The sequence below is a fragment of the Doryrhamphus excisus genome, linkage group LG7 (genome assembly GCF_037039965.1).
Source record: "Doryrhamphus excisus strain RoL-2023G ecotype Guam linkage group LG7, RoL_Dexc_Guam_v1.1, whole genome shotgun sequence".
In the NCBI taxonomy this organism is placed as follows: domain Eukaryota; kingdom Metazoa; phylum Chordata; class Actinopteri; order Syngnathiformes; family Syngnathidae; genus Doryrhamphus; species Doryrhamphus excisus.
The window spans coordinates 12,171,410-12,198,749 of NC_136363.1; the positions used below are offsets into that span (position 1 = coordinate 12,171,410).

Here is a 27,340-nt window from a genome sequence, read left to right on the forward strand (position 1 = left end):
CCCCTGCCAGAACCTCAGTCCAGTCAGTAGACAGGATGAGCAAAGGCGGCCTCGGGCCTGCGGGGGGGTGGGGCACGTCACCAACACGCACAAAGACGCACACACAGGAAACGCTTCACTGGCGGAGGTCAAAGTGTGTCTGCCTGCGGATAAACAGGAAGAAGAGGTGGACAAACAGCAATGCTAGCACGCTAAATAACCATTTAAGTCTGACTTCACGACGGGGGCGCGGTCTGACCGGAGTTGGGTTCTGTGAGGATGTGTTGCTCAATCAAGCAAGAGCAAGAAAACTGCTTCAAACAGCAAAACACCATATGGCATCTAATTTCTCATAGGACCCTCCCCCCTGCCCCCCCATGGTTAACTCAGGGTGAGGAAAGATGGAGTGAGTGTAACAATCCCTGAAGAGGTAAGAAAATAAATATGCAGGCCATAAAGAATCCCAGGTGTGATGAAGAACATCTTTTCACTTCATTAACACACAAACAAGATCAACCATTTTGTTGCGCAACAACAGAAAAGAAAACAACACAAACGTCGACACGTAAGCGTACGTTTAGTTGCGCTAAAAGACGGCATCAGCAACACAGAAACATGCTTGACCACAAGTAGAGCGTCCATATTTCATGAACACTCCACGCCGCCCTCCCCGCCACGCGACAAAAAGCAGACCTCATGTAAAAAATATGAGCTGTTGAGAATGAAAGGTGTTTAAGTTCAGCGTGCTTGTAAGTGGAACACGGCGCTAATGAGTTTCCCTGCTAGCGCCACGCTAAAGCTTCATTAAAGCTTTATGGCTCCCCGGAGTGCTACGTCATGCTGGCCCCACTGGAGAGGCATGGGATGCATCGGAGGTACAGAGGTGTGAGATGCATGAGAGACGTCAGAAGGACACGGGCGGCATGAGAGGCCTGAGATGCATGGAGGCTGTGAGAAGAATTGACATGCATGGAAGGTGTGGTAGGCTTGATGGACATGAGGCCCAGGACGCATGAGAGGCCTGAGATGCATGAGACATAAGAAATATGAGCATGCATGAAAGGCTTCAACCTGTGCATTTTTTCTTCTGCCATCCCCAGGCAGTGGCGCAAATGAGCTTAACTGGTCAACTCAGTTGGTGTGAATGATGCCCCCTGTTGGTATGGAGGGAAACTGCGCTTCAAGGCACGCATTCGCTTTTGTTTTGTTTTCAACAGCACAAAACAAAAGCAGTTTTGTTAAAAGTAATTCTTTTATTCATATTTTACAATCCTTTATTGATGTTTATGTCATTATTTATTTCTCCGTGCTGTCCCGACAACAAAAACAAAGCTCCGAAAGGAAGGAGAGGCAGACGCCGACCACTTCTTCCTGCCCAAACACAGAGGTCAACAAATGGTCAAAAGTCAGTCAGGCGCTCCTTGAATGAAAAAGCTTCCTCTGTTTGCTCCGAGATAAAAACCAAAAAAATATACCCTCTAACAAAATAGAAAATAGAAAATATAAAGATGGTCTCTTGTCCAGGTACTGCTCCAAACATTGGAGGATAAAAGTTGTAGTCTTAAAAAAGCCTTTAGTGAAATGATAAGGGCCACGCTGGAGACAAAGAAAAGCTCCCTCATTAGACCATCAAACACTTCCTGAGACGTGAAGCAAACTTGGCGCCAGAGAGGACGGTGTGCGGCGAGGAGCCGAGTGCGACCCTGAGCCTCGAGGGGGTGTGGTCGGCAGGAGTAGGAGGAGTCATGCACATTTCAGCTGGAACGTTCTTTAAAGTGTCTTCATGGCCAAGAGGACGTACATTCTTCTCAGGTAGCTCAGAGAACATTCTCATGTTGGCAGGCCACAAATAAATGTGACGTCTCCATGGCGACCATCACAGGAGCCCCAAGGAGGAGTCCTGTCAGGTAAAGGCAGTTTGACAGGTGGTGAGACGAGCCCTTGTTGGAGCAGAACCAGAACAGGAAGTCAGCTCATCCTCCGGAGCTGGTGCCGCAGCTTGTTTAGTAACAGGAGGGGGCGGGGCCTGCACGCTTTTGACAGCCAATCATCTTTGGTGTTCCGGGGCAAAAGCAGAACAGGGCTTCTCAACTGAAGTACACAAGAAAAAGGGATGGAGGTGCAAACAGAGGCGGGGTCAGAGCATCCCCTTTGGCCGACACGCTGAGGTCCAATCCAGGAACACCAGGATGAGGATGGAACACCTCCTTGTCACTGGAGGTCGCGGTCCTCAAGGTAGCGGTACTCAAAGGTAAAGCCTTCCTTCTTGCGCTGGCCCCACTTCTCGTAGTCAAAGTAGATGTATGTTCCCTGAGGAGGGGACAAGGAGATGGTCATTTTATCACTTTGGGCCCTCAAGTCAGTTTGTGGTGCGCTCAGATGAGACAAGCTGACCTGCTCAAACTCGTCCGTTATGGTTTTGGGCTCCTCGTGCCTCTGGAACCACATCATGTACTTGGTGTGGAACCTCCATGACTGCTTCTTCAGGGCTTTGGCCGCCAGGTACTGAGCCTTGGTTCCCTGAAGACACACGTTTAGATGCAAAACATCATTCTTACTAGAGTAACCTATATGAGGAAATTGGACATCATACTGAGAAATCCGATAGCGAGGCAGCAGTACCCGTACTGTGCGGGTGAGCACAGTGATCAAGCGCGCCTTTTTTCCTCCTGCTTGTGACATTAACAGCCTGTCGTAACTTTAACCCAGGCGTCACATTAGCCGTTTCAGAGGAACACATGTTGAGTGCTAGTTGTACCAAGTGCTCCGTGGTGAGAGGAAAAAACAAACCCCCATTGAGCACACAAAAAAAGTGAAAAAGGCTTGACAGAGACAGCTTCACACCGACTGCTCTGCGCCTGTGCCCGAATACAGTGCACCTTACTGGGCCACAGCAGGTGGCTGCCTCCACTATGCTCTGGTTCTCCTGATAGTAATGATCTGGTAGTGGTGCATCTCTCTAACTCTTACTATCATCAGTATTATTATGTATGAGTGTTCGGACTCAACCCACCTCCAGGTAGTAAAAGATAAAGAAAAGGGTTTCCGTGGAAAGCCGCTGGTAGAACTCCACGGTGTCCGAATGGGGCGGTGGCATCTGGTGGTGGAAAGGCAGGGTGGGGCAGGGGTTCCTCATGAGGTACTGCCTATTTGGACAGGGGAAAAAAAAAACAGCATGTTAAATGTTCATTGTTCCCTCGTGGGCTACCCACCATGCTCTAAGGTTTAAACTGCTTCCAACACAAGATGAGACGTGAGTGTCATATATTACAGTACAGAGTGATGACATAATGTCATATATATATTTCGCATATTTGATGTCTACCAGAGATCCCCGCCTATTGACGTCATCAATGTCAAACCACGTGCTGAGTCTCACCTGATCCTCTCGGAGTCAGACGGGTGGGGCATGTGCGTCCACACCGACTCCTCCATGGCTTGTTGGTACAGCTGCTCTTTGGACAGGGGCGCCGGCCCCAGAGGGCACACGCCCAGCGAGGGGGGGATGCTGACCTCGGACAGGGAGGACTGCGAGGCCGAGGGAGGGCCCGATGAGGCTGTTGTGCTGGGGAAGATATCTGCAGAGACATCATCATCATACAGTTTGTTGCTCAGCGGAGGCCGAGTGGGAGTGTTGACATTGTGTTCCATTTAACGACGTGTGTGTGTGTGTGTGTTACCCGTGGGGAGGTGCAGAGGGGGCATGTCTCCGTCCATCCCTGAGCTGATTGCTGCTCGCTCGGCCATGGACTTCAGGCTGCTGAGGGGCTCCTGGGGCTGATGTGGACAGACAAGGAGATTCATTGGTTGTGATGTCATAGCTTCATGTTTGGAGCTTTTTATTTGCTACTTTACGAAAGTATGCGGCCAAGTGAGGCGTGTTTGTAAAATAGAAGCAAAAAAGATGCAGTGGTGGTCTACCGTGGATTCTAGCCGGTCTTCAAAAAAAAACGGCCTAACCTTGATGCTGTCTGATGAGTAGGACAGTGGTCCGTTGAGCAGACCGCCAACGCTGTTCACCATCTTGGCCTCGCTGTAGGATGCTGGAGACAGCGAGCTGGACGACAAGGTCAAGGAGCCCAGTAAACTGGGACCAGTGTCCTTACTGGGGGTCCAAGCATGAGAGGGTGAGTCTGAGCAGGCAATAACGGCCGAACATGAATGTATGTCACACTCACAGCTGGTTGGTTGTTGAGGTCAAAGACAAAGTTTGGCAGCTTTGTGATTGGCTGGTGCTGTTGGGGGAGGAGTCTGTCATGCTGTCTGCTACCACAGAGCTGTAGCCTGCAATAAGACAAAGCATTTGATTATTCCTAGTCACGGTCATCTGTTCATTCAAGCAGGCCAACGTTGACACTCACTGCTGGTTCCGTTCTGCTTCTGTTGGCTGGGCGGTCTGATAGAAAGTCCGGCGCTGCCAACAGGTCCTGAGCTGCCCCCATTGCTCCCGATGACACCCACGTTGCCCACTGGTGTTAAACCTGCCGAGCTCTGTGCCACCAATGAGGACCCCTGAACCCCAGACTGGCTGGAAACCAAACCCAGAATCCCTGAGCCCGACGCCGAACCCAGCAGACTACTTGTGGAGGATGTCGGCCCACCGACTGTGATGCTTCCGGCACCAACAGAACCCCCCACGCCGCTGCTGCTTAGCGTGCTGATGCCACTTAGCGAGCCCAGCAGGCTGGAGCCCACGGCGCCCGATGCGGCTGCCTGAGCGTAAGGTGCCGGGGTGGAGTTGGACAGAAGGCTTGCCATGGTGCTCAGGGACGCCGGCATCCCCGACAGGCCGAGGCCCGTGGACATGGGGCTGGTGGAACCGGAGACGGTGCCTTTCGTCAATGACAGACTCAGGCCCAGTCCGAGGCTGTTGGAAGGGGGCGTGGGCCGCGAGGGTGGTGGAGGCTGCGAGTTGGACATGAAGAACCCCATTGTGTTGCTGTTGGGAGGAGACGATGCGGAAGGGGCGGGGTAGCTGTTGATTGAGCTGCCAGGATTGGCGGCGGGCGCCAATGGGGAGGAGCTAATGGGGGTTTTGGCCTGTTGATGCGCCACCTGCGACTGCTGCTGGGTGGCGTTACTATAGCTGCCGGCTGTCATGCTGCCTCCACTGGCGATGGTCGCCATGGAGACCAACGAGGAAGAGGTCAGTCCCGAGACAGATGAGGAGGACGACGATGAGGATGAAGAGCATGACGACAAAGAGGGGTTGCCGTTTTTCACAGGGGACTGAAAGGTGAAGGAGACGACATTCATTGGTGGGTGTGTCCCGGGTGGTGCTTCACCCTGATTGGTCAATCAGTCATGAAAACTTTATGGGACAGAAGAACTCACCTGACTAACTTCACTGTCAGTTGAGCGTCCTCGCTTTTTGTCGTCTTCCGAGTTCTCCTAAAGGAATCAACAACAATATTGGCTTGTCAAGATGAGGACTACTAAATCACCTTATTATTATAATCCTTTGTTAGTTTTCCCACACACCTTTGGAAAATAAGGAGCCTATTTCCTTTTCTACAATGCAAGATCTACCTTCTGCCCAGCCAATCTCAAATGCAGAGCGATGAAAGAGATGAAAAGAAGTGTCTCCTCACCGTTGTGCAAGTGGCGGGCGAGGGAGGAATAGGTGAGGACGAGGTGGTGGAGGTGGGCGTGCTGCTGGAGTTCTGAAAAATCTCATCCTCAAATTGCGAGTGTCCTGGCGGGGATGTGGCGACCAGTGACGGTGCTGAAAAGAGACAGGGCGACACATCAGAGGTGGGAATGTCTTGTGAGCTACACAGACAACATGGAGCGTCGACTTACGGATATCCTCCAGGTCAAGGTCGTCATACAGAAATTCGTTCTCCTCAAAGTCTGGATCCTGTGACGAGTCCAGGTAGTACTCCACGTCATCCTGGTAGAGGTAAGAAGATGTGGATACTGCAAAATGTGTGACACCAACTTCATGCTGCGCTGCAACTAGCACACGTGCATCCTTAAGCTTTGATTAATTTTCGTCCACAATCGTCCCCAATCCTTATGCGAGACATGAACACACACCTTCTCTTTTCTGTTGTAAAGACAGCTAAAAACAAGACAGCCAAGAATGCAGCAACTATTCCGCCTATTAAGCCTTCTGAAAAAACCTCCAAAAAGCGCCAACACATCCAGGCTACAACAACATAGTTGTTATTATCTTTTGGTCCCAACAGCTACATTGAAAAAGGATTATTGGGTGCTAGTGAACGCTAGAGAGGTCATGGATTCTGTGCACTGTTACAAAAAGATCTGGGAGAAAAGAAGGTTATCCTTTTTGTACGTCTTTCTTGTTTTCTGTGTACAGATTACTGTAGGTCAAAGTCACAACTTACACTAAAACTTCCATCACAGTCTCACCATGGAAGTCGTTGGTAACCAGAGGACCACGTGGATTCCATTTGAGACACACGTTGGGTCCAAATGGGCCCACAGCGAACCAACCTTGATCTTCCTGATGGCGTCCACCGGCACAGAGTCATTGTCCAGCATCCTCAGTATGGTCTCCAGCATCCGGATGTGGTGCCGATGCTTCTCGATGAACTTCTTCAACTCCTCGATCCGGTCCTGCTTCTGCGGAAGCCGACAACCAGAACCGGCGGAACCAGGGTGGACATGAGGAAGAGTTTAAAGGGAGAAAAATTTGATGTTGATTAGTGTGAAATAAAGTCAATGTAACGACTGCATGGTGCAGCTATTGGTCACGTGGAACGGAGCAACCCCTCAGAACCATAGGTTTAGGATTATAAGACATTTATACACAATGTCAATTATTAACAGGAGAGCGTGAAATCAACGTAAAAGCATGTTAAAAGTTTAAACAGCAGCACATAAAACAAAGAGGTTGTGTTACATGCTACAAGAACTTCACGGCTTAATGGATCATACATCAAACCACTCCAATATTTGATCAATATTTAATTCATTAATCAAGGTGTCCACTGAGTTAACATTAAGTTTCACGTGGACTCAAGAGATGCAATTTAAAAATGGCGGCAATCACTGCCGTGTTACACGTACATGTCAGTTTCACAGCAACTCTGTGTGCGTTTAATGCTGACTGAGCGCCGTGCGAGGCTGCAGAGTGCTTCGGTTAAATAAATGAACATATGTTCAGACGGCTTCATTCATTAAACATCAGCGCCACATTCACCAACACCGTGAAGAGCGAAGTCGGCATGAAGAAGACAACTTTTGTGGACTGAAGAGCCCAGGAAAAGAGCCCAAATAAACCACTGTTATAATACATAACGGTTGCATTGTGGAGGGTTTTTGCATTGCACGGGGTTACGGATATGGGGCTCACTCCCGCTTGCCTGCTCGGTAGATCCACCACCTTTGTTAATGGCTTGTATTTAATTACTGAACAAATGCATGATATTTAGCATAGTTGCTAGACCATGTCACTAACCTCTATGTATGAGGTGTGTTATGAAACAGAACCGTTGATCGCCAGTACTCGCGTGAATAGAACCGCTCTGTGATTAAGGCCGCAGTCCGAACATCTACCCGGGTTGATAAATCTTCGGTAAAATTGATCAAATGTAGGTCTACTACAGCTTCTGCTTGGACAACAACAACTAGCAAACAGCTGTTCGTCTCTGATGGAAAAACCGTGTGAAACCGGTAACTGGGCCATGCCTCGAGGCGGGTTTTTACCCAAATGGCTCTGGTGATGCAGACTTAGGGGAAAATCTGAACTCCACTCTTGAAGCCACAGAGAGGACACACTTTGGGACGCCCTTGTGGATGATAAATGAAACAACACTTGGATGGGGGAGGAGACTGACCTCCTTGTCTCCTTTCTTCTTTCTCGTCTGGACAGAGAGTGACTCCACCTCGCTCTCAAACTGGTCCACCTGCATGTTCAGCATGTCTATCGTGTTCTGCGGGAGGACGGGATGAAGGTGAACTCAATGGTTTGAGTGAGCGTCTGAGCCATCCAATAAGATGAGTGACTGAACCAAAGGCTGACCGTTAACCACGTGCCGACCTCCTCCTTCTCCCTCTGCGCCGGGTCCACCTTCTGGGCCAGACCAAGACCCTCTTTGGAGTACGCTTTGGTCTTGGTCTCTCTTTCCACAATCTTGAAACGCTCCATTTGCTGGTGGGCACCGCGCCAACATGCAGACAAACGGCAACAAGGATGTGTCAGCGACACGTTCAATGTCCTAAAATGGACCCTACACAGCTTTGTTTTCTTTTCCTTTATGGGTTAAATGTGACAAAACATCACAGCAAGGTTAGAGCAGATGATGCGTGCACATCAAATGTTGCTAATGACATAAACAAAAGCATGTCGGATGATTTTCCATCACTCTAAGAAGAGATGAAGATTCCCACTCACAGTTTCTATGAGTTTACGGTTCTCCACCAGCTGCCGTTTGTCTTTGATCTCATTGGACGCCACCCACGTCTTGATCTGATCTCGAAGACGCTGAGGCAGATGAAGGGGTTGGGGCGGGTCGTTATGAAAGGTAAACTAGAACTTTACTGTCTTGCCCGGAACTCACCTGCAGCTTTTTAATCTCCTTCTTGAGGTCGGCTTCATACTTCTCCTTCTGGTTGGCGTTGGCTGCATTGTGAAGCTGCACACACGACCAAATGGGTCAAACTCTTGTAAACAACGCAACATGCTCAGTCGACACAGGCCACCTTTTAGAGCATATATACACACACACAGTAATACAACAACACAGTCATTTATAGCGCTTAGTGGTTAGATAAACAGGAAGTGTTGTCATTTTTTTTTTTTTTAATACTTGAAGCTGAGGAAAGTTTCATACCTTTTGCCAAATGTCTTCAAACTGTTCCACTCCTTCCGCTACTTTCTTCAGACATCGATCTATTTCACCTGGACGAGGACAAGAGCAAGTGAGATACACGGCAACACCTTCACCTTGTCAGCTCACCACAAGTGAGCGGAGCGGCAGCGCACACAAGGGTTTGGAGTATGCCGAGCAAACAACCTTGAAAAACCTTGATGGCGGCAGAGCGGCTGTGAAGGTTATATTTAGATCAAAGTCTTCCTGCCATGTAAATAATACACTAAGAGTGTTTCCCATACATTAATTTTTTGTAGCGGCCCAAAAACAGATTTGACGCTACCGGTTCGCCCTCGCTCATAAACACATCATGATGGGACCGTCTGTGTTAACGCAACAGGTCTGCCAGAGACTAAGAAGATGTAGCAAGAGGAATCCCTCCAGATAATGCTTTTCACAAAACGACAATCTAGCAAAGAGACATTTAAAGACAAGACAAAGAGGCTCTCAAAAGAGTGACTTACTTTCGCTTTTGCGTCTCACAACTGTGGTGCTTTCAAGGACTGCCCGACAAAGTGTATAATCATAAAGCTTGACAAAAAACATGATCAAAGACCTAAACGTGTAAAAAATGTAAAAGCACACATCACTCTTCTCAAAGAGCAATGGTCGGCACTGTGGGCCCCTCCCCCATCTCACAGTCTTGTTTGTGAAATAAAAAGAAGTGACATAATAGTTAGTTTTAGACATTTTGTCATGATTTTCATGGATTTTTACTCGCTTTTTGTCTCCTGCAACGCCTGTGACGTCAGCTGGCGAGAGTTGACTGAGTTTTGCTGAGTGTTAGCATGGTTAGCAGTGTGGAGAGTGCAAATGACTGGCATGAGTTATGGCTGACAGCAGATCCCATGCAAATGTTCACTGCCTAAGTGTTCTCTTCTTGTTAGCAGAACGATTGGAGTGCACCATGGGTCTCTCCTGAACCACAAACTGCGGCATTACAGTAGCTTTATACACTGGTCAGGTGTCAGTTATGTTACACTGATGAGACAATAGCCATCCATCTCGGGATGTATGCTGTCAATGCTAACATGCGAGTCTAAATTTTATATTATTATGTCAACTATACTGGGTAATACAAACGTAAACATGACTATAGGGTTGTTATTCCATGTCAAGAAGGCTCTAATAGTGTTGAAACCCGTATATAGAAGATTGTAATCGATTTTTCTATTCTGTAACTATTGCAACTACGCAAATATGATGATGTCAGTGCGCCACAGACCCCCCCCACCCCCACCAAACCACCACATAGAGATGTGAGCTATCCTGTGAGTAACTGATCAGATTGTTGCTGCTGTTTCTCTAAAAAGACTTTGGGGCAGATTATTTTTAGTTTTATTGTTACGGTTAGTGGCGACCTTGATGCATCAACAATAATGTAGTGGTGCAGGGACACACAATAATGTAGTGGTGCAGGGACACACAATAATGTAGTGGTGCAGGGACACACAATAATGTAGTGGTGCAGGGACACACAATGGCTCACCTTGTAGTTTCCTTTTATCAGCCATGCCAGCCACTGATGACTTAAGATGTTGACTAAGATGATGTCTTCATACCTTCTTTCACTACAGTTGAAAGAAATGAGAAGTAGCGAATCAGATGGAGTTTGCTGATTTGTTTTTTTTTTTAGGGCAACGAGTTCACTCTCTTCCACTTTTCACTTTCACTCGGCAAGCACACGGGTGCTGGCTTGGCCAAGCTGTCACTTTTTGCACTTGAAATGACAGAAAGCCAGTCAAAGTTAGATGCAACAAAGCGAGCCGTGCTGCAGCATGAGAAGTAGCTGCAGGTAGGGTATATGCTTATAAGCAGTGAGTGAGGATAGGAGCAGCTCACCAAAACAAAGTTCCCGCTCCAGCCAGTTCATACGCAACTAGCATTTCTTCCATGAGGAAATCAGAGAGGACACTAATGTCAGTGAGGAAGCTGCAGTTTCCAGCAGCGTCGCTATTGGATGTTGGACACAATTTGCAAAGCAGAGAGAGGGGGGACATAAATGGACAATAATGGGTTTGTAAGCTATTTACCTGGATGTGTCCGGGTTACGGTTCTCTTCCTCGGTCTTCCCACTCCAACAAATCCTCAACGATGAAGTGAAAAGACTATTTCTCCCAAAACTGTCAGTTCTTCTCGCTAAACAATCACCCCGCACATCCAAGATGGCTACCAGGAACACCTCCTCCTCGGATGCCCTGCTGGACAGAAGTCCCGCCTATTTAGCCTCTTATTGGTCGTGCTGGGGCTCTCTTGTTTGTCTATTGGTTAGAAAGGGCTGTCATTTCCGAAGGCCAGGTTTTACAACTTCCAGCTCAACTCCAGCCCCGATTGGACAGTTTGTCAAGATCAAAGGTTAAATGGAATGTTATTTTACTAGTTACTTTCCCTCCGAACGCCGCAATGCATTGTGGGAGATAAAGTCCAACATCGGATTCTGTGTTTTTATATTATTGTGCTGTAAATGTTATTTTTTTGTACACAAAATTAAAATTCTAAACACTTCCTATAACACGTAATATTTCAAACGTCCAATCGTAATGCAACCAATGGCAAAATCATGTTATTACCGATCATTACATTTGTAATGTTTAGTCACTTTTTTTTCTCGAAAAAAAAGACAATCACTAAACATTACAAATGTAACATAGAAAAACGTGTGAGGGATAACTGTTGGAGTGAGAGAGTATCAATTGGTATCAGAAATATAACTCACGAACAAGATAAGGTAGTTGCATTGATCGATTAATTATCTGTGTATCAATCTAGGGGACATCTTGTGCTCATTTTAACAATACTGTAGAAGTACTTTTCCAAGCCTCTGCTGTACGGTATTTACAATAGTTGTGTTCTACGTTTTTAGCCCACTGGAGGGCGCTACAGTCCATTGTTATCAGCATGCTCAACATAACCAAAGAAAACACTCGCCTTTGTGCATGAATTTTAATATTTCAACAGATCAACTTAAATACAACATATTTATATTTGTTACAAATCAAAATATTGTACACTCCTCAACAAATGAAGTTAGACAACTGAAAAATACCAAATTATGGCATAAAATCAAATTATATTTGTAAAATGTAAAAATAAAGCAACTTCCTCTGAAAACAGGAAGCACCGTTTTGTTGCTACGGCTGCAATTTTGACTCAAAATGTAAGAAAACCCAGCATGCAGCATTCAGTCAAAAACTTGACATGTCCAGCTCAGTTTCTGAAACGATAGGAGATGGGCAGCAGCTTGTGAGTCTTCTTCAGGGTCTGGACTTTAGCGTGCGTCTGCTCATCCATGATCTTGTAGCAGCGTCTGGCGTAGTCCAGCAGCTTCTCCTTTGACGCCTCAAACTCACCCACTTCTTCCATCTGTGCGACAGAATCAAACACCAAGAACATAAACGCTAGCATATATCCTGCTACCATGACAGGAACATGAACAAGATAACATTAGTGTGAGTGTTTCTTCCCAAGCCAAGAAAAGCAGGCCTGACCTTCTCTGGCGCCACCAGCAGGACCTCAGCGATGGGGGAGGTGGACGCCATGGTGTTCCGGTCCACTCCGTGGATCTGGAATGCTCTGGACATGCTCCTCACACGCTGGTAGGTGGTGAGGATCTTCTTGTAGCGGATCAGAACCCCGTCTGGGTCCTTGACTGGGGAAACGACAGAGATGGAGGAGGCTGTTTAGTGGTAAAGGCGTCCATTGATCACAAGACTCACCTCGCTGCCTCTCCCTCCCGTGGGTGATGCGAAAGATCCTTCTCATCTTCATCCTGGGCTCCCCCATGCGACCTCTGCTCTTCTTCTTTGACCCTGCTTCCACCGAGGAGTCGTCCTCTTCGTCTTCTTCTTCCTCCTCCTCCTCCAGGAACTCCTGGTCAGAGTAGTAGTTCTCCTCTTCCAGGTGGAACTCCTGCTTGACTGCAGCCAGAGAAGGTGAGACGCTCACTTGAAATACCATACACATTTTTTTTTCTATCCTCACCAGGGACGCCGCCTCCATGGCGGGTGCGAGAGCCCGACCCCTGCAGGCGTTTTAGGGTCATTCCAGACCTGGTGGTCATGGGTGAGGGCGAAGTAGGAGGGCTGGTAGGTTGGACCTTCACACCACGCTGGGCATCCCCACACCACTCTGAGAATGAATGAGGCATGACCACCAGGGACATGCTGGTCACCACCCTGGCACCCCCACCTCACCATCGTGACCCCGCATGCTGACGATGAAGCGGTCCAGCTGGCAGCGCAGGAAGTTGCGCTCCTCCTCCAGCTCCTCGATGCGCTTCTGTAACCAGGCGTTCTTCTCCAGCGCCACAAAGAGGTGCGCCCGCAGGTTGGAGACCAGGATGAAGGGGCTGTACTGCGACGGGGGGGGCTCCTGCATGGCGGGCTCTGCAAAGAATGTTTGCAAACATCAGAAAACAACGTTGAGTACAGCGGTCCATCAGTACTGCAGCAGTAATAAACCCTCTATCAACACGATTACAGGCGTACCGTCCATCACGTGTTGGCCGTGGTGGTAGGAGCTGGGCCTCTCCATGCTCTCTGCCAGAGGGAAAGACACCTCGTAGGACTCCAGGTACAAACCTCCTCCTCCTGTAGGAGGCGTGTAATGTGCTGACACAAAGAAAGAGAATCTACTTATGATTGACAGTATCTCCTTAACTATATGTTTATTATTGTGCTTGTACAACTGAACACCGTTATGTATAATGCCAGTACGGAATAAACAAGTTTCCAAGAACTTCATCATACAATGAAATATACTAACATACTTGACCGACACAACAACAACAAAAAACACAGATATTAGTGAAAATAAACATAAAAGAAATGGAAAATATCGAGTATTGATTCATAACTCACCGAAAAATGACAATATGGACATTATTGGATAGCTTCGCCCACCCCAGCAGCAACTACTAAATCAGTACATGAGTCATAACGCAGATGAACGAGTCATTAAAGGCCCACAAAGTAACAATGATTCAGTAAACGTGTCACCACTAGGAAAGGAGAAGCATTATTGCTAATGAATCATTGCTAATGGATCCTTTTCATCCAAGCAGCAGATTGAAGGTCCGCTATTAAGGTGTCGTTGTCGTTACCTGGCGTGCTTGACTCATCTGTGCCGCTTGCTGGATTCATTGCGCAAAAGACGACTAATAACGCAAATTAAAGTTGTCCTGTGCGGACGTTTATACTCTCGTAATACAGCCTGGCGAAGGCTGCACCATTACCTGATTATAAGATGACCGCACACAGGTGCTCGCCTGCCCGCGCATGCGCAACACGGCGCCGGCTCCTACCGGAAATGGCAGAATTGGAACTAGCTTGTTTGCTGGTTGGCACGCGGAGGCCACCCGGGTTGGGTTTGAAACACCGGAAATACGTGACATGTGGGCGGGACGCAGGTGAGCGCGGAAGACAAATACGGAAGTGGGAAGAAAAGTGGGAAGAAAAGACTCGTTGTCGTGGATTGAACAACGATAGTAAGTAAGTCGCTGTTAGCGCAGAAACGCCTTTTATAGACAAACTTTAGTTTCTGGAATGTGCTTAAGCCGCAATGTATACATTATTTAATCATGTAGTGATTTTATGTTTTTAGAGTATGAACTTATATTTAATGTATATTAAATGATCTTTGTTGTGTTAACTGCATATAATTTCATGGTTTGTATGACATACTATGACTTTATATCATTCAAGTGAATGTTTTTTTAGGGCACTCCCCACCCTGCTGTCACCATGGGACTGTGTGGAGGTCTGTCCCACTGCAAGGTGGCTCTGGCCTTCGCCATCTTTATGGATGTCCTGGGGGGCGGCGCCCTGCTGCTGGGCGTCTTTGCCCCTCTGGAAGTCAAAGGCCGAGATTTTGGAGACCTGCTAGTCTATACTGGTGTGTTGTCTTGTCTGATGGAGCCGTCTTCATGCACCTGTGATGCTAACGTGTGTGTGTGTGCGTGTCTGCAGGCGCGTTGCTGGTGCTGATGTCGCTGTGGGGGTGGGTGCTGTGGTACAGTGGAAACATGGAAGGCCTGACGTCCAAAAAGGAGCTGGGATACATCAACGGCGCCGTGGACCGCCTGGCACGCAACCTCAGCCGCAAGATCCTCACCTACAGAAGCCCCCGCTGAGAGAGGAGGGCGGGCCTGATGTCCGCTTCCGTCAGCGCCCTTGTTAAAGATGGTCACAAGCATTTCTGCTCCAACACTCTCTCTTGTTTTTTATTATGATATAATTTTATTGCTCTATTTCAATAAAAGTCTTTATATACACATCTGTCACTCGGGTCACGGGGGTGTATCCCAGCTGACTTTTGATAAGAGACCGGCCAATCGCTGAGCACATATAGACAACTATTCACTCACTGTGTGGCCAACATGCCATCACCACTCGCTACTACAACTTAACGAAAGAACATACTATATGAGCACTGGTAGTGGATCTGATTGAGTGGTGGTGAAGATCACGTTGATGTTGGCATGTTATGCGTGGATCTTGATGAGACTTGATGTGGTCTGACTTGATGCCAATTAGATTGAACACTGCGCCTCCAAAAATAGCTTCCTTGAAATCTGGACTTGGAGATGTGACAACACTCCTCCCCAAGGGGGGCAGGAGATTTTCCATTTGCTTCTTTGGCTTTGTTCCACTGCCAAATCCTCTTTAGGCCGCCTCAGCTCGCCACCTTGGCGGCCTCGCTCCCTTTATCTGTGTTTTTATTACCACCTCACCAATGAGGATTCACTTTCTGAGAAGTCTCAAAGCAGGCTGAAGGTAATAATGGAGAGCTTTTTCGAACATCAAGTTTCCCATCATGCACCAGGCAGGAAGTCCTCGACGGCGGGGCCGTGGAGTGCAGATGGCGTTGATCAACTGCCAGCCGCCATGTTAAGCTACTTGCTATCACCTGCCGGATTTAGACGGCTAAGTCTTTGCCTGCAGGACGGTCAAAGGGCGTTGCATCACTCCATCAGATGTATTTTTACAGCAGATTACAGCACCCCCTTCTCCCAATGCCACTCCATGTACATCCCGTAATACTGTCATGTCATGTGACAGGAAAGCATCTATCATTAGACGTAACATTACCGTCTTGGACATTCATTCATTCATTTTCTACCGCTTATTCTCACAGGGGGTGCTGGAGCCTATCCCAGGTGTCTTCGGGCGAGTGGCGGGGTACACCCTGGACTGGTGGCCAGCCAATCACAGGGCACATATAGACAAACAACCATTCACACTCACATTCATACCTATGGACAATTTGGAGTCGCCAATTAACCTAGCATGTTTTTGGAATGTGGGAGGAAACCGGAGTACCCGAAGAAAACCCACGCATGCACGGGGAGAACATGCAAACTCCACACAGAGATGGCCGAGGGTGGATTGAACTCGGGTCTCCTAGCGCGCTAATCACTAGACGTCTCAGCTCATCTTGGACATTATAGTTCTGATTTGAAAAGAACTCAACTTTAAGTACCACCAATGTACTAAAATTGAACGTTTAGGTTCCTAGCCTACAATTACCAATTGCAGGTAATTGATAGGCCCATTAGATCCAATTAGATTAGATTCGAGAACCCTCTATCCATTGTTCATGAGCAACAGAAGCTAAAAAGTAACAGTATCGAATCATAATTTTACTCAGTATCGAATCGGCAACAATATCAATGGCATTGTTGCTGGAGCTTCCTGGTGGTGTTTTCATAGCGGGCTCCGTAGGAAGGTGTAGGTGCATCCTATTAAGTCCATCAATTAGCGGCCTCGTTTTATCTGGTTTATATTTTTAGAACACACAGAAAAGACATCAGGACTGTTTATCCATTCATCCATTAGGGTATCTTGTTAGGGTTAGGGTTAGAAAGTCGGGGTGGTCCAAAACAATTTCTCACGGTCACTTATGGGGGGGGGGGGGCATGGGTAGACGTTGGTTTCATCTCGATAGGACTTACCGTTCTTGAGCTACTTACCGTTCTTTTATCCACACTGGACAAGACCTCATTTACCCCTCCTTTAGCCCTAGCCCTAACCCAAGCCCTGGGGTTAGGGCTGGGGGGGTAAGTGTTGGGGGTAAATGAGGTCTTGTCCAGTGTCTGGTTGTTTTTTTCATGACTTCATATGTGCTAAACCCATGGGAGTCAAATATGCGGTTCTGATGAAGTAAAAGACACCTTTGGGTTTTAATGTTGCCGATAACAGGGAGACATGATAAACAATACAGAGTGTGTGTGTGTGTGTGCGTGTGTGTGGGCCTCCCTCACGTGGGCGCTCCCGTGGCTCCGCCTCAGAGTGACAAGGTTTAATTGACTTATCCTGCAGGTGGAGGCTGATTTCCTGCTCTGCCGACAAACGAGACATTCACGCTGCTCCCGCACGGATCTGCTGCTCTCACCCAGGTAAGAATTCCCTGACAGCAGATGAGATGTTTGTAGGGCTTCTGTCTTCTTCTTGAATTCCTTGTTGGTCTAACAAGCTTTCTTTCTTTCAGGGGCTGAGCTGAAGGCCCACACCAGGAGCGTTCTTCTAGAAGAGTCCAACATCTGGCCAAGAAGGTTATACGTCAGGTCGTCTTTGTCGTGGTGAGCACCAGCAGTCATGGGCAACTCCAAAAGCAGCGCCGTATCCAAGGAGATCCTGGAGGACCTGAAGCTCAACACCAAGTTCTCCGAGCAGGAGATTGCCCAGTGGTACGAGAACTTCAAGAGGCAGTGTCCCACCGGACGAATCAGCAAGGAGGAGTTCCAGACCATCTACACCAAGTTCTTCCCGGAGAGCGACGCCAACACGTACGCCCAGCACGTCTTCCGCTCCTTCGACACCAACGACGACGGCACGCTGGACTTCAAAGAGTACATCATTGCCCTGCACATGACCTCCACCGGGAAGACCACCAGGAAGCTGGAGTGGGCCTTCTCTCTCTTTGACGTCGACAAGAACGGCTACATCACCAAGTCGGAGGTCAAGGAGATTTGCTCGGTGAGCTCGGTGTCGCTACGTGCTAGCTGGCCACATTTGGGATGGGTTGGTGTCTCCGTGGGGACACGATGGAGAGGGAGGAGAATTGCATTAAAGTGATGGAAAGCCTCCCGGCAGAGACGGGATTAGACTTTAATTGGTGCTGATAAACACGTTAAGCTGAGTGGTAAGCCAGCGGGGCTTTGCAGGTCAATGCAGGACTGTCACATTTCCTAATTAGCACATTCAACGCTTACGTGACGGTTACCGAATTTTGATATTTCATTGTAAAAGGCTAAAAGCCGTCCCATTCCATAATAAATGGGATTTGTTTCAAGAAAAAAGTTAGTTTTATGTTATCAGCATCTACTTACGATGATCTAAAAATGAGCTGCGGGGTCCCAAACGCCTCCCTCAAGCTGCACTTTGGACACCCTTTTTCCCGACTTTGTGTGTTTCCGTGTCAAAACTTTGAGCGAGCGGAATCATCCCATCTCTCGGCCCAAAGCCGAAGTCATTAAATGAAAGTGCTGCCGGCTTCATTAGCAGTAAATGATTGCTATTTATAGACCCCGCCCTGCATTTTAGGGGATGGAGGCTGATGTAATCACAGAACAAAGCCTGGAGAGCCTGGAGAGCCTGGAGAGCCTGGAGAGCCTGAAGCGCCGCCGGGGGGGCTCATCTCTTAATCCCCCCCCCGGGGCTTTTGTTGACTTTTTACTCTAAGGCTTATACATCGGGTCATCATTCCGCTGCACTTTCATTTTCATTTTCCCAAGAAAGACACACGGAAAAGCTCCTTAGCAGCAGTACTACCACAGTACTGCAGCACTACTACTATTACTTTCACTGCTATTAGTACTACTAAAACTACTATTACTGCTGTCTTCTGTGGTTACTGTATATTACTTCTATTAGTTCTTCTACTTGTAATATTCTTCTAAGACTAGTACTGTGCTGCTACTACTACTATTTCCACTAGTAGTACAATGTTCTGTGCTACTATTACTTCTATATCAGTATCAGTAGTACTGTGTTGTGATCTTTTAGTACGACTACTTTTTCTACCAATAGTAAAAAATCTGCGCTTCCATTACTACTACTATTACGTCTTACTAGTAATACTGTGTTCTGTGCTTCTTTTTACTATTACTTCTTCTATTAGTATTACCACGGTCTGGGCTTTTACTGCTACTACTACTGCCATTATGTCTTCTATGAGTATTACTGTGTTCTGTGATTATACTACTATTACTCTTAGTTTTTCTATATTATTACTGTCTTCTGGACTTCCTTGTAGAAGTAGAAGTAAGAAGCGTGTTTTGGGAATCTTTTACTACTACTAGCGTTATTATGTGTTCTAATAGTATTAGTGTGTTACTTCTTTTACGACTACTACTGTGTTCTGGGCTTTTATTACTGCTACTACTAGCATTTTGGTCCTACTAGTAATAGGACTGATTTACATGCTTGTATTACTACCACTCCTAGTAGTAGTGTAGTACATTGACGTCTGCTTGTGCTTGCAGGCTATTTTCAAGCTAATTCCCAAGGATGAATTGTCCAAACTGCCTTCTGATGAGAACACCGCTGAGAAGAGGGCAGACAAACTGTGGAAGTTCTTTGACAAGGGAGATACCGGTGAGAGATGACAACAATCACAGCTTTGCTTCTAACGTAGTCAACTTGTAGTATTTTTCTAGTACTATTGTAGTACTTGTTCTGTGGGATACTCCCTAGCATTTTACTTTGAATTCAAATCAGCCAGTATTGATGCTAGCCGCCCCAAGCGTTAGCCAGCAATGATGCTGTGTTTACATTGGTGTTCCGCTCACTGCTGCCCCCCTCAGGATCTAAGCGGCACTGCAAGAGGCTCCCCCTGAATGATTAAAAGTGACTTGTTGTGCTTGCAGAGCGCGTGGCGGAGGGGGAGTTCATCAAGGGGGTGTTGGAGAACGACGAGGCCCTTCGCCTGATCCAGTACCAGCCCCCACAGTAGCCCCGCCCTAAGAGGCGCCCCCCTTCGCCGTCTCGACCTGCCTCTGACCTCCGACGGCACCTTCAGCGCTTGTGAACATTCAGTAGGCGTTGGGATGTTCACAAAGAATCCACTCCCGCCGCGTCCCTCGCTCGTGTTCGCGCGTCACGTCTCACCGCAGCGCGGCAACAATCATGCGTGTAGTTCCACTTCCAGTTTTTCTTTTGTCTCTAGCAAGGTTGCGTGCATCATCAAGTGTGTAGTCGTGTCTTCTCAGCCAAACGTTGTTATTTGCTCACGTCCTGTGTTTTGTCATTTTGCACAACCTGCCCCCCCCCTCCGGTGACCCATGACCCCTCCCCATCCCCATTTTGGTCCACTCAGTCAATACCATATTGTCAATAAAGGCTGTCTTAAAGGAAGATTCTGCATAAATAATTTATTACATCACGCTAAATCAGGGGTGTCCAAGGGGGGGCCTGGACCTGGAGGCCACTTGTGGACCATATCGGCCTGCAGGACATTTTAGGATTACTTAAAAAAATAACAGCAAAAGTTGTATTGTTGTTTTAACAGTTTGTTTGTCATTGTCCTTGTCATCACCTTGGAAAAAAACAAATATCAGGCATTCAGAAATCACAGTGAAATACTGTAATGCAGCCTGGAGTCTATACTATGTCTTATTTTATATTACTTGGCCGATATTGGGTAAAAAGAGTGTCAAGGTAACTATAGCGGTGTTATTTCATGTCTAGAGGGCTCTAAGAATGTTAAGAGAAAATTAAAAGGCAGTAAACAGGTTTTTTTCTATGCGGTAACTAAGAAAATATTCCATTCCTACGATTACCGTCCCAGTATCTCTCGATGAGCCGGTGTACCTAATGAGGTGACCCGAGTCCAACCGCGTGACGTCTGAGTGAAGTCTTGACATTTTAAGAGGATTTGAAAGTGTAGACAGACAGTTTGCGTTTCTTCTTTGTTCCTCCACCTTTGACCCCCCCCCCCCATCCTCCTCCCACCAGATGGATTCATTTCGTCTTATTTCCTGGTTTCACCTGCTGGTGGAACACGTTAACCCTTCCTGTCTTGTTACGTAAAGACTTGTTTAATTCCACCTCCCCCTTGTAATTAGTGGCAACATAGCGCACGGCGACCTTGTTTATCTGTCAATCACGGGCTGTGTGCAGATTATTCCCATAAGCTTGTGGAGAGCATCTGTCTCAGGTCCAAAGCTTCCATTCTTTCATTAAAACCCTTCAATTTGGACAAATCCTCAAGTTACACAAGAGAATATTGCGTGTTTGCTCTTTAGAAAGAAAATATGTTTTATTCTTTGTCTTCCTGCGCTTTAATCCCTGATATATTTTATAAAACATACACAAGCATGTACGTATGGATAAGTTCTATGTACAGTAGCGCAACCACACCATAGCCCTTGAATGCAGCTTAAAAAGTCACTTTCTATCACACCGCATTTAAAGAAATTCCACAAATGGGTCACATCACAGCAGGAGCGCCACAGAATAATTCAATCCGCTGCCAGAAAAAAACGTCCAAACAACAGAAGCGGATCAGAAATCCTAAACATACCCCAAAAACCTGACAACTCATCTGGTCGTGTCACTCGAACGCACCAGCTAGCATATTAGCTACAAAGCGGCAAGGTGTTTTGCTAGCAGCTAAGCTTTTTTGTTTGTTCGCTACTAAGCAGCTAGCTAGCATCTTAGCTACATAGCAGCGAGCTTGTGTGCTACAAACTTTTATGTAAAGCGGTATAAAGCGCTATGTTAGTGCTAGCTAGTTATGCTAGCTAGTTTGCTACCAGATTGTTCACAAGTCGCTTGCGAGCGTGTTTGCGACAAAGCAGCAAGCTTTTTTGCTATTAACCGGCTAGCTCATTTCTAGCAACTAAGCAGCTAGATAACATTTTGCTCCAAAGAAGCTAGCCGCTTTGCTACAAATCAGCTAGCTAGCATGTTTGCAGCAAAGCAGCAATCATGTTTGCTACTGGCCTGCAAGAGATGCAGTACCCCTCCAAGCCAGAAGGTGGCAGCACTCCGGAGAAGCGTTAGCAAAGCGAGTCCTCTCTCTCCTCCCGTAGAGCGTAGTCCATTTCGTCGAGCTCCCGCTCGCAGTCCTCACAGTCATCGATGCAACATCCTTCCACCACAACCACGCCACGAGGGTCCCCCAGAGGTCGCCCCCCTAAGGGTCCCCCTGGCCCCACTCCAACAGCTCCCATTCCTGCGACTCCAATCCCTCCACCACCAACGAGGAGCGCCCCTCCCGCCCCGCAAGCCAGGGGTCCAACAGCCGGACCCACCCCCCTTGGCCACAGGGGGTCCATGAGCGCCCCTTGCTGGCCCAGCTGGATCAGCTGGCTGACGGAGTAGACGCCGCCACCGGCTCGCACCACCTCCTCGTAGGAGGGGGCGCAGGCAGCGGCGCGGGCCTCCTCCAGCCGCAAGCGGGCGCGGTGCTTCATCTCAATGATGGTCTTGGTGTAGGAGTTGAGCGTGGCCACGGCGGCCGCCATGCAGCAGCTGAACGACAGCCACGCCATGCTAGGGAGGAGCAGCGGGAGTGCAGTCACCGGCGGTGGACTGATTGGAACATTTTTTGAGTGAAGCGGACTTACGCAAAGGACCAGCTGTAGTCCCACGTCTGAGGTCTCCAATCTTTGGGGCCAATGCTGACGGTCATCTGAAAGACGGTGGTGTACATCATGTGGGCCACCATGCCCATCATGCCTGCAAACACACACCGTCGGGGGTTAAAGCCCTCAGTGGACTCGGCGGGAGACGTGGTCTGGCTTGTCGACGTGGTGGTCACCTGACAGCACGGTGCACATGGCGGCGAAGGCGTTAATCTTGAGGGCGTTCATCTCCCTCTTGGCACACAGGCAGATGGCCTCCACCCACATGAGCAGGAAGCCCATGGCCAGCAGGCCGATGTACATGAACTCGCTGATGACAGACAGCCACAGGACGCCTACAGGCGGAGTCACAAGAGAAGGACGTCAACACGGTGAGGAGCGTCCCCTGCCTGTTGGACGGGACCACTGACCTTGAGTCTCTCCCGGCGTCAGCTCAATGAAGCTGCGACACTTCTCTTCCTGGTCCTCACCTGAGAGAGGACACGGCATCACAACCGATGCGTCATGGGACATCACAGCAGGACTGCCAGGGAGACAAACGCCATCCCTCACCTTCATTGTGCTTCTCGCAGGACAGCCAGAAGCCGGTGTGGAAGTAGCGCAGCATGTACTTGTCCTCCCCCGTCTCCCAGATGTAGTGGACGGCGTTGGCCAGCTGCTTCCTCCTGAGGATGGCCAGCTCCTCCTTCTGCATGGGCGTCAGCGTCACGTTGGACGGCGGGTTCTTGGGGTCCGGCGTGGGGGCCTCTGAGAAGACATGGAGGGTTAGCATTTGGGACGGAGGACACTTGAAGGCTGCCACAGTTCAAAGTTAGTATGGTAATGGTAATGGTAATGGTTTTATTTCATTTGATTCATTCATTCATTTGACAGATTACAATTGAATGCATCACATAATCAGTTCCCAGTTTCACATGTCCAAAAGGAGTAGGAAGAAGCAAAGCTTATTAAATCCTACCCCTCCATCTGGTACTTTTACAAGTGAACAAATGTAACAGTTACTGATTGTAAAAGTACCAGATGGAGGGGTAGGATTTAATAAGCTTTGCTTCTTCCTACTCCTTTTGGACATGTGGAACTGGGAACTGATTATGGGATGCACTCAATTGTAATCTGATGCATGTTCAAATGAAATAAAACCATTATTATATATGTAACTAATACCGAACCGATCTTTGGTCGATTGACGTTCCTACCCTCACCTCAGGTCATGAACTTTGGGTGGTGACCTGAATTTTGTGGGTGGGCTCTCCCTTAGAGATAATGTGAGAAGCTCTGTCAGGGTAGAAACCTGGAGTAGAACCACGGCTCCAATGCTTTAAGGGGAGGTACTTATGGTTAAGGGGATCTGGTGAGATTGCATCCCTGGTGAAGTGTCCAGTTCAGAGCGCATCCGACCCATCGCAGGCCTTGGGAAAGACCTAGGATATCCTAGGAAAGACCTAGGATATGTTGGAGAAACTATGTCTCTCAACATGGAATCCGTTGGGAAGACCTGGATGAAATGGTCGGGGAGAGTCGAAATCTGGGCTTCCCCACAACCTGATCTCGGATAAATGGTGGCTGGATGAGATGGATAGATGAATGCATGAAGTAATGGATAAAAAATATATTCGGAAAGCAGGAAGTGAACAAATGTAACAGTTACTGATGTGAAAGTACCAGATGGCTGAGCTTCTTCCTACTCCTTTTGGACATGTGGAACTGTGAACTGATTATGGGATGCATTCAATTGTAATCTGATGCATGTTCAAATGAAATAAACTGGCCTGGGAAGGCCATGGAATCCTTTGGGAAGACCTGGATGAAATAGTCGGGGAGAGTCGAAATCTGGGCTTCCCCACAACCTGATCTCGGATAAATGGTAGATGGATGAGATGGATAGATGGGGTGGGGAGTGTGGGTGGCAGGGGGACCCTCAGGAGGACAGGACACCCCCCAGCTGTAGGAGGACCGTGCAGCACATGTAAAGAAATAGGATTAGCAAAGATAAGACTGGGAAAGTCCAGATAGCAGAGAGTTGTGAGATTAGCAACAAAGCTGGATTATGGGAATCAAGTGTTGAATCTGTGTAATCGGAGGACAACTTGTCCGTGGTCTTTGTTTGCCGCCGCAGCACCCTGCACACGAGTGACCCTCTTTGGAGCATCAGGTTGTCTCTCCTGTCCAGCAGGGGGCGGCGTCTCTCACCTGTGGTGTAGGGCTGGCTGTTGTTCTGGCCGCAGTTCTTCATCTTGACGGGAGACAGGCAGAGCGGCTTGACCACCTTGTGGGTCCCCTCGCACCAGTAGGACGTGCAGAAGGCCGACACGGACAAGGTGAGCGCCAGCGATGTCAGCGACAGCGACAGCAGAGAGCGGTTGCGTCTGGACATGTGCTCCAACATGGCGGAAGGCGGTCCTGGTCGAGGCTCAGAGGAATCAGGATGGCGGCGGTGGCGGGGTTGGCGTGGGCGGTGGGCTTCGTGCTAACACGAATCAGAGCGACGGGGGGAGAGACGTGTTGATGACACGGCCCACATGCGGGCAAGGAGAGGAGCGAGGAAAGGGGATTAGGGAGGTTTGAGAAATGGAGCGAAGTTTAAAGGGGAACTAAAAAGCGGACGTGTGGAACGATGGAGAGAAGGGGACGTGGCTCGCGGAGGGAGAACAGTGAATGAGCAGAGGTCAAGGGTCGGCGGCGTGGATGAAGATGAAGATTTAATCACTCAAAGATCCAGATGTGCAGGCCAGAGGTTGGAGCGGGAAGAACGTGGCCCGGCTTCGCTCGGGTCTTCCAGCACATTCCGGCCTGATGGAATGCCCAATCTATCCCATCCTGATGCTCGCATCTGTGCCCGCCGTGTCTTCCCAGGGATGAAGATAAACGTCTAAGTCTTATCCTCCGCTCGCCGCAATTAATCAGGACAAGATCCGCCTGCTCCTGCGCTTCCTCCGCGGCGGATTGAGTCTCAAGGCCACCTCAGGGGCTTGTAATCCGCTTTAATCTCACCGGGTTTGGTGGATGAGACCGACTGTCTTTGTGTGGACCGCCACCTGAACCTGGAGCACAAACAACTGCATTACGGGTCACACTCAAGTCATGTGACCAGGGACTTCACAGTGTTTCTTCACAGTGTTTCCTCAGTGGGGGCCCTCTGCACTGGGGGCTGGGGTGTCTCTTCTCGTGGGGCTCACCGGCTGGGGTGGGTGGGGGCTCTGGGGCGGTGCCCCACTGCAGCGCCGTGGGCCCCTGAGTTGCTGCATTCTGGCCCGGGCGGTGGGCAGCCCCCAGTGCAGATGGCAACGCTTCCTGACCTGGTTTCTCTGTACTCAGGCAAACAGACATCTTGTGTGTGTGTGCAAGTGTGTGTGTGTGTCTTGTTGTTGTTTTTAACACTTTGTGCTACATTTTATGTATGAAAAGTGCTCTACAAATAAAGTTTGATTGATTGACAATATTCCGACTTTCATCTTGTAAAACTGCAATAATCCTTTGTAAAATTCATTCATTCATTCATTTTCTACCGCTTTTTCCTCACGAGGGTAGCGCTGGAGCCTATCCCAGCTGTCTTCGGGCGAGAGGCGGGGTACACCCTGGACTGGTGGCCAGCCAATCACAGGGCACATATAGACAACCATTCACACTCACATTCATACCTATGGACAATTTGGAGTCACCAATTAACCTAGCATGTTTTTTGGAATGTGGGAGGAAAACCCACGCGTGCATGGGGAGAACATGCAAACTCCACACAGAGATGGCCGAGGGTGGGAATTGAACCCTCATCTCCTAGCTGTGAGGTCTGCGTGCTAACCACTAGACCGCCGTGCCTTTGTAAAATTCTAATTCTAAAACTGCAGTATTTACACATAAAATTATCATTTTTTTAATGATAATTATAGACAGCAACAGTTTGAAAAGTATTCCTGATGATTTTATTCCAAGTCAAGTTCCTTATTGGCTGAAGTGTGGCATGCATAGAACCAGCTTGTACCATACCGAATGTTTCAGAGCAAAAAGTCAGATGTACCCCATTCGACCCCCCCTACACCCCACCCCTAATGTGCATGCCAGTCCACTAGTTGGCGATGTAGGTTAATAGAAGAGCATTGTTATTTTTGAATGTATTAGAACGCTAACAATAATGTTTCCCAAGCACCTAGCATGTGCTGACTGCAAACAAAGACTATGAGTCTGCTGTGTAAAAAAAGCATTCATTCATCAGAATGAACGTTCAACTCCATGATAGAAGATCATCTTCATTCTTTAAATGAAACACTTTTCATTTAGCATTAAAAAACATCCGTCATGGAAGATTCATCATCGTGTCCCATGTCCAGTCAGGTAGGACACATGGACGTTCACCTTGACATGCATTGAGAGAGGGAAAATAAAATAAGGTGGACTCACCTGAGGGAGCGGCGGACAGTGGTCTTCAATCCGGGCGATGATGTCTTCCACCTTCGCCGCGTCGTCCTTGTCCTTGCATCACAAACGCTTTGCTTTGCTTCTAATCCTCACAAGTCCCATCTGTCACTTTCCGGAAACCCCTTCGCTCCCGGACCACGCCCGTCCTCTTCCTCACACACGCCTGACCCCTGACCTGTGCTCCTATGTCGATTAAGGCAGGACCAGTCGCTCTCATGGCGCGGACTCGCATCTTCAATCAGGCTGTAGAGGACAGGCTGGCGGCTTTGACACGTTTGACTGACATCTGGAGGCTTTAGGAACGCCGGAGGATATCTTGTCTCTTTGGACCACGTTGGGGTGGGTTGGTGGGTGGGGGAGGCGGGCTAGCCCATTTAATAAGGGAATAAGTTCCCTTCTTCTGCATTTGTACAAAGTGCTGATAAAGTGTCCTCTTTCGGGGGGCCCTCTTCACAGGAAGTTGTTACTTGAGGGGCACCAAAGGGGTCTTCTTCTGAGGAGGCAAATGGATCTTTCTGGGCAC

General features: G+C 48.3%; 5 protein-coding genes across 12 annotated transcripts; 2 read left to right on the top strand and 3 right to left on the bottom strand.

Annotated features, from left to right (window-relative positions):
• Positions 1 to 1,212: 1,212 nt before the first annotated feature.
• On the bottom strand, positions 1,213 to 11,040 carry LOC131102102 (CCR4-NOT transcription complex subunit 3-like). 4 transcript variants are annotated; one of them, XM_058047593.2, is made up of 19 exons: positions 10,853 to 11,037; positions 10,309 to 10,390; positions 8,781 to 8,848; positions 8,508 to 8,582; positions 8,342 to 8,431; positions 7,970 to 8,098; positions 7,785 to 7,880; positions 6,439 to 6,567; positions 5,782 to 5,872; positions 5,571 to 5,704; positions 5,314 to 5,370; positions 4,341 to 5,208; positions 4,158 to 4,263; positions 3,940 to 4,084; positions 3,660 to 3,756; positions 3,359 to 3,557; positions 2,993 to 3,125; positions 2,374 to 2,499; positions 1,213 to 2,289 (listed from the first exon to the last, which is right to left on the bottom strand). In XM_058047593.2, the coding sequence occupies exons 2-19, from the start codon at positions 10,331 to 10,333 to the stop codon at positions 2,191 to 2,193; spliced, it is 2,667 nt and encodes an 888-aa protein (XP_057903576.2). In that variant the 5' UTR covers positions 10,334 to 10,390; positions 10,853 to 11,037; the 3' UTR covers positions 1,213 to 2,190. The 4 variants fall into 4 exon arrangements, with proteins under 4 accessions (XP_057903576.2, XP_078648230.1, XP_057903575.2 ...); XM_078792104.1 differs by having other exon boundaries at positions 1,213 to 2,499; positions 10,853 to 11,040; XM_058047592.2 differs by lacking the exons at positions 10,309 to 10,390; positions 10,853 to 11,037 and adding an exon at positions 9,284 to 9,437.
• A 719-nt stretch (positions 11,041 to 11,759) lies between these two features.
• Positions 11,760 to 18,253, bottom strand: ccdc106b (coiled-coil domain containing 106b). 4 transcript variants are annotated; one of them, XM_058047175.2, is made up of 7 exons: positions 17,080 to 18,253; positions 13,307 to 13,429; positions 13,013 to 13,204; positions 12,801 to 12,947; positions 12,536 to 12,736; positions 12,308 to 12,468; positions 11,760 to 12,182 (listed from the first exon to the last, which is right to left on the bottom strand). In XM_058047175.2, exons 1-7 carry the CDS (start codon positions 17,174 to 17,176, stop codon positions 12,027 to 12,029), a joined length of 1,077 nt encoding a protein of 358 aa, XP_057903158.2. In that variant the 5' UTR covers positions 17,177 to 18,253; the 3' UTR covers positions 11,760 to 12,026. The 4 variants fall into 4 exon arrangements, with proteins under 4 accessions (XP_057903158.2, XP_057903159.2, XP_057903161.2 ...); XM_058047176.2 differs by having other exon boundaries at positions 13,921 to 18,251; XM_058047178.2 differs by having other exon boundaries at positions 14,053 to 18,249.
• Positions 14,157 to 15,090, top strand: LOC131101814 (transmembrane protein 238-like). Of its 2 annotated transcripts, none has more exons than XM_058047181.2 (3): positions 14,157 to 14,304; positions 14,537 to 14,711; positions 14,786 to 15,088. In XM_058047181.2, exons 2-3 carry the CDS (start codon positions 14,561 to 14,563, stop codon positions 14,947 to 14,949), a joined length of 315 nt encoding a protein of 104 aa, XP_057903164.1. In that variant the 5' UTR covers positions 14,157 to 14,304; positions 14,537 to 14,560; the 3' UTR covers positions 14,950 to 15,088. The 2 variants fall into 2 exon arrangements, with proteins under 2 accessions (XP_057903164.1, XP_057903165.1); XM_058047182.2 differs by having other exon boundaries at positions 14,169 to 14,308; positions 14,786 to 15,090.
• LOC131101812 (recoverin-like) lies at positions 17,064 to 20,173 on the top strand. Its single transcript, XM_058047180.2, has 4 exons — positions 17,064 to 17,214; positions 17,307 to 17,794; positions 19,303 to 19,414; positions 19,687 to 20,173. Exons 2-4 carry the CDS (start codon positions 17,414 to 17,416, stop codon positions 19,770 to 19,772), a joined length of 579 nt encoding a protein of 192 aa, XP_057903163.1. The 5' UTR covers positions 17,064 to 17,214; positions 17,307 to 17,413; the 3' UTR covers positions 19,773 to 20,173.
• Positions 19,157 to 27,111, bottom strand: LOC131101809 (germ cell-specific gene 1-like protein). The gene is made up of 7 exons (XM_058047172.2): positions 26,800 to 27,111; positions 24,598 to 25,448; positions 22,960 to 23,154; positions 22,818 to 22,877; positions 22,584 to 22,742; positions 22,390 to 22,501; positions 19,157 to 22,315 (listed from the first exon to the last, which is right to left on the bottom strand). The coding sequence occupies exons 2-7, from the start codon at positions 24,791 to 24,793 to the stop codon at positions 21,820 to 21,822; spliced, it is 1,218 nt and encodes a 405-aa protein (XP_057903155.1). The 5' UTR covers positions 24,794 to 25,448; positions 26,800 to 27,111; the 3' UTR covers positions 19,157 to 21,819.
• Positions 27,112 to 27,340: the final 229 nt, after the last annotated feature.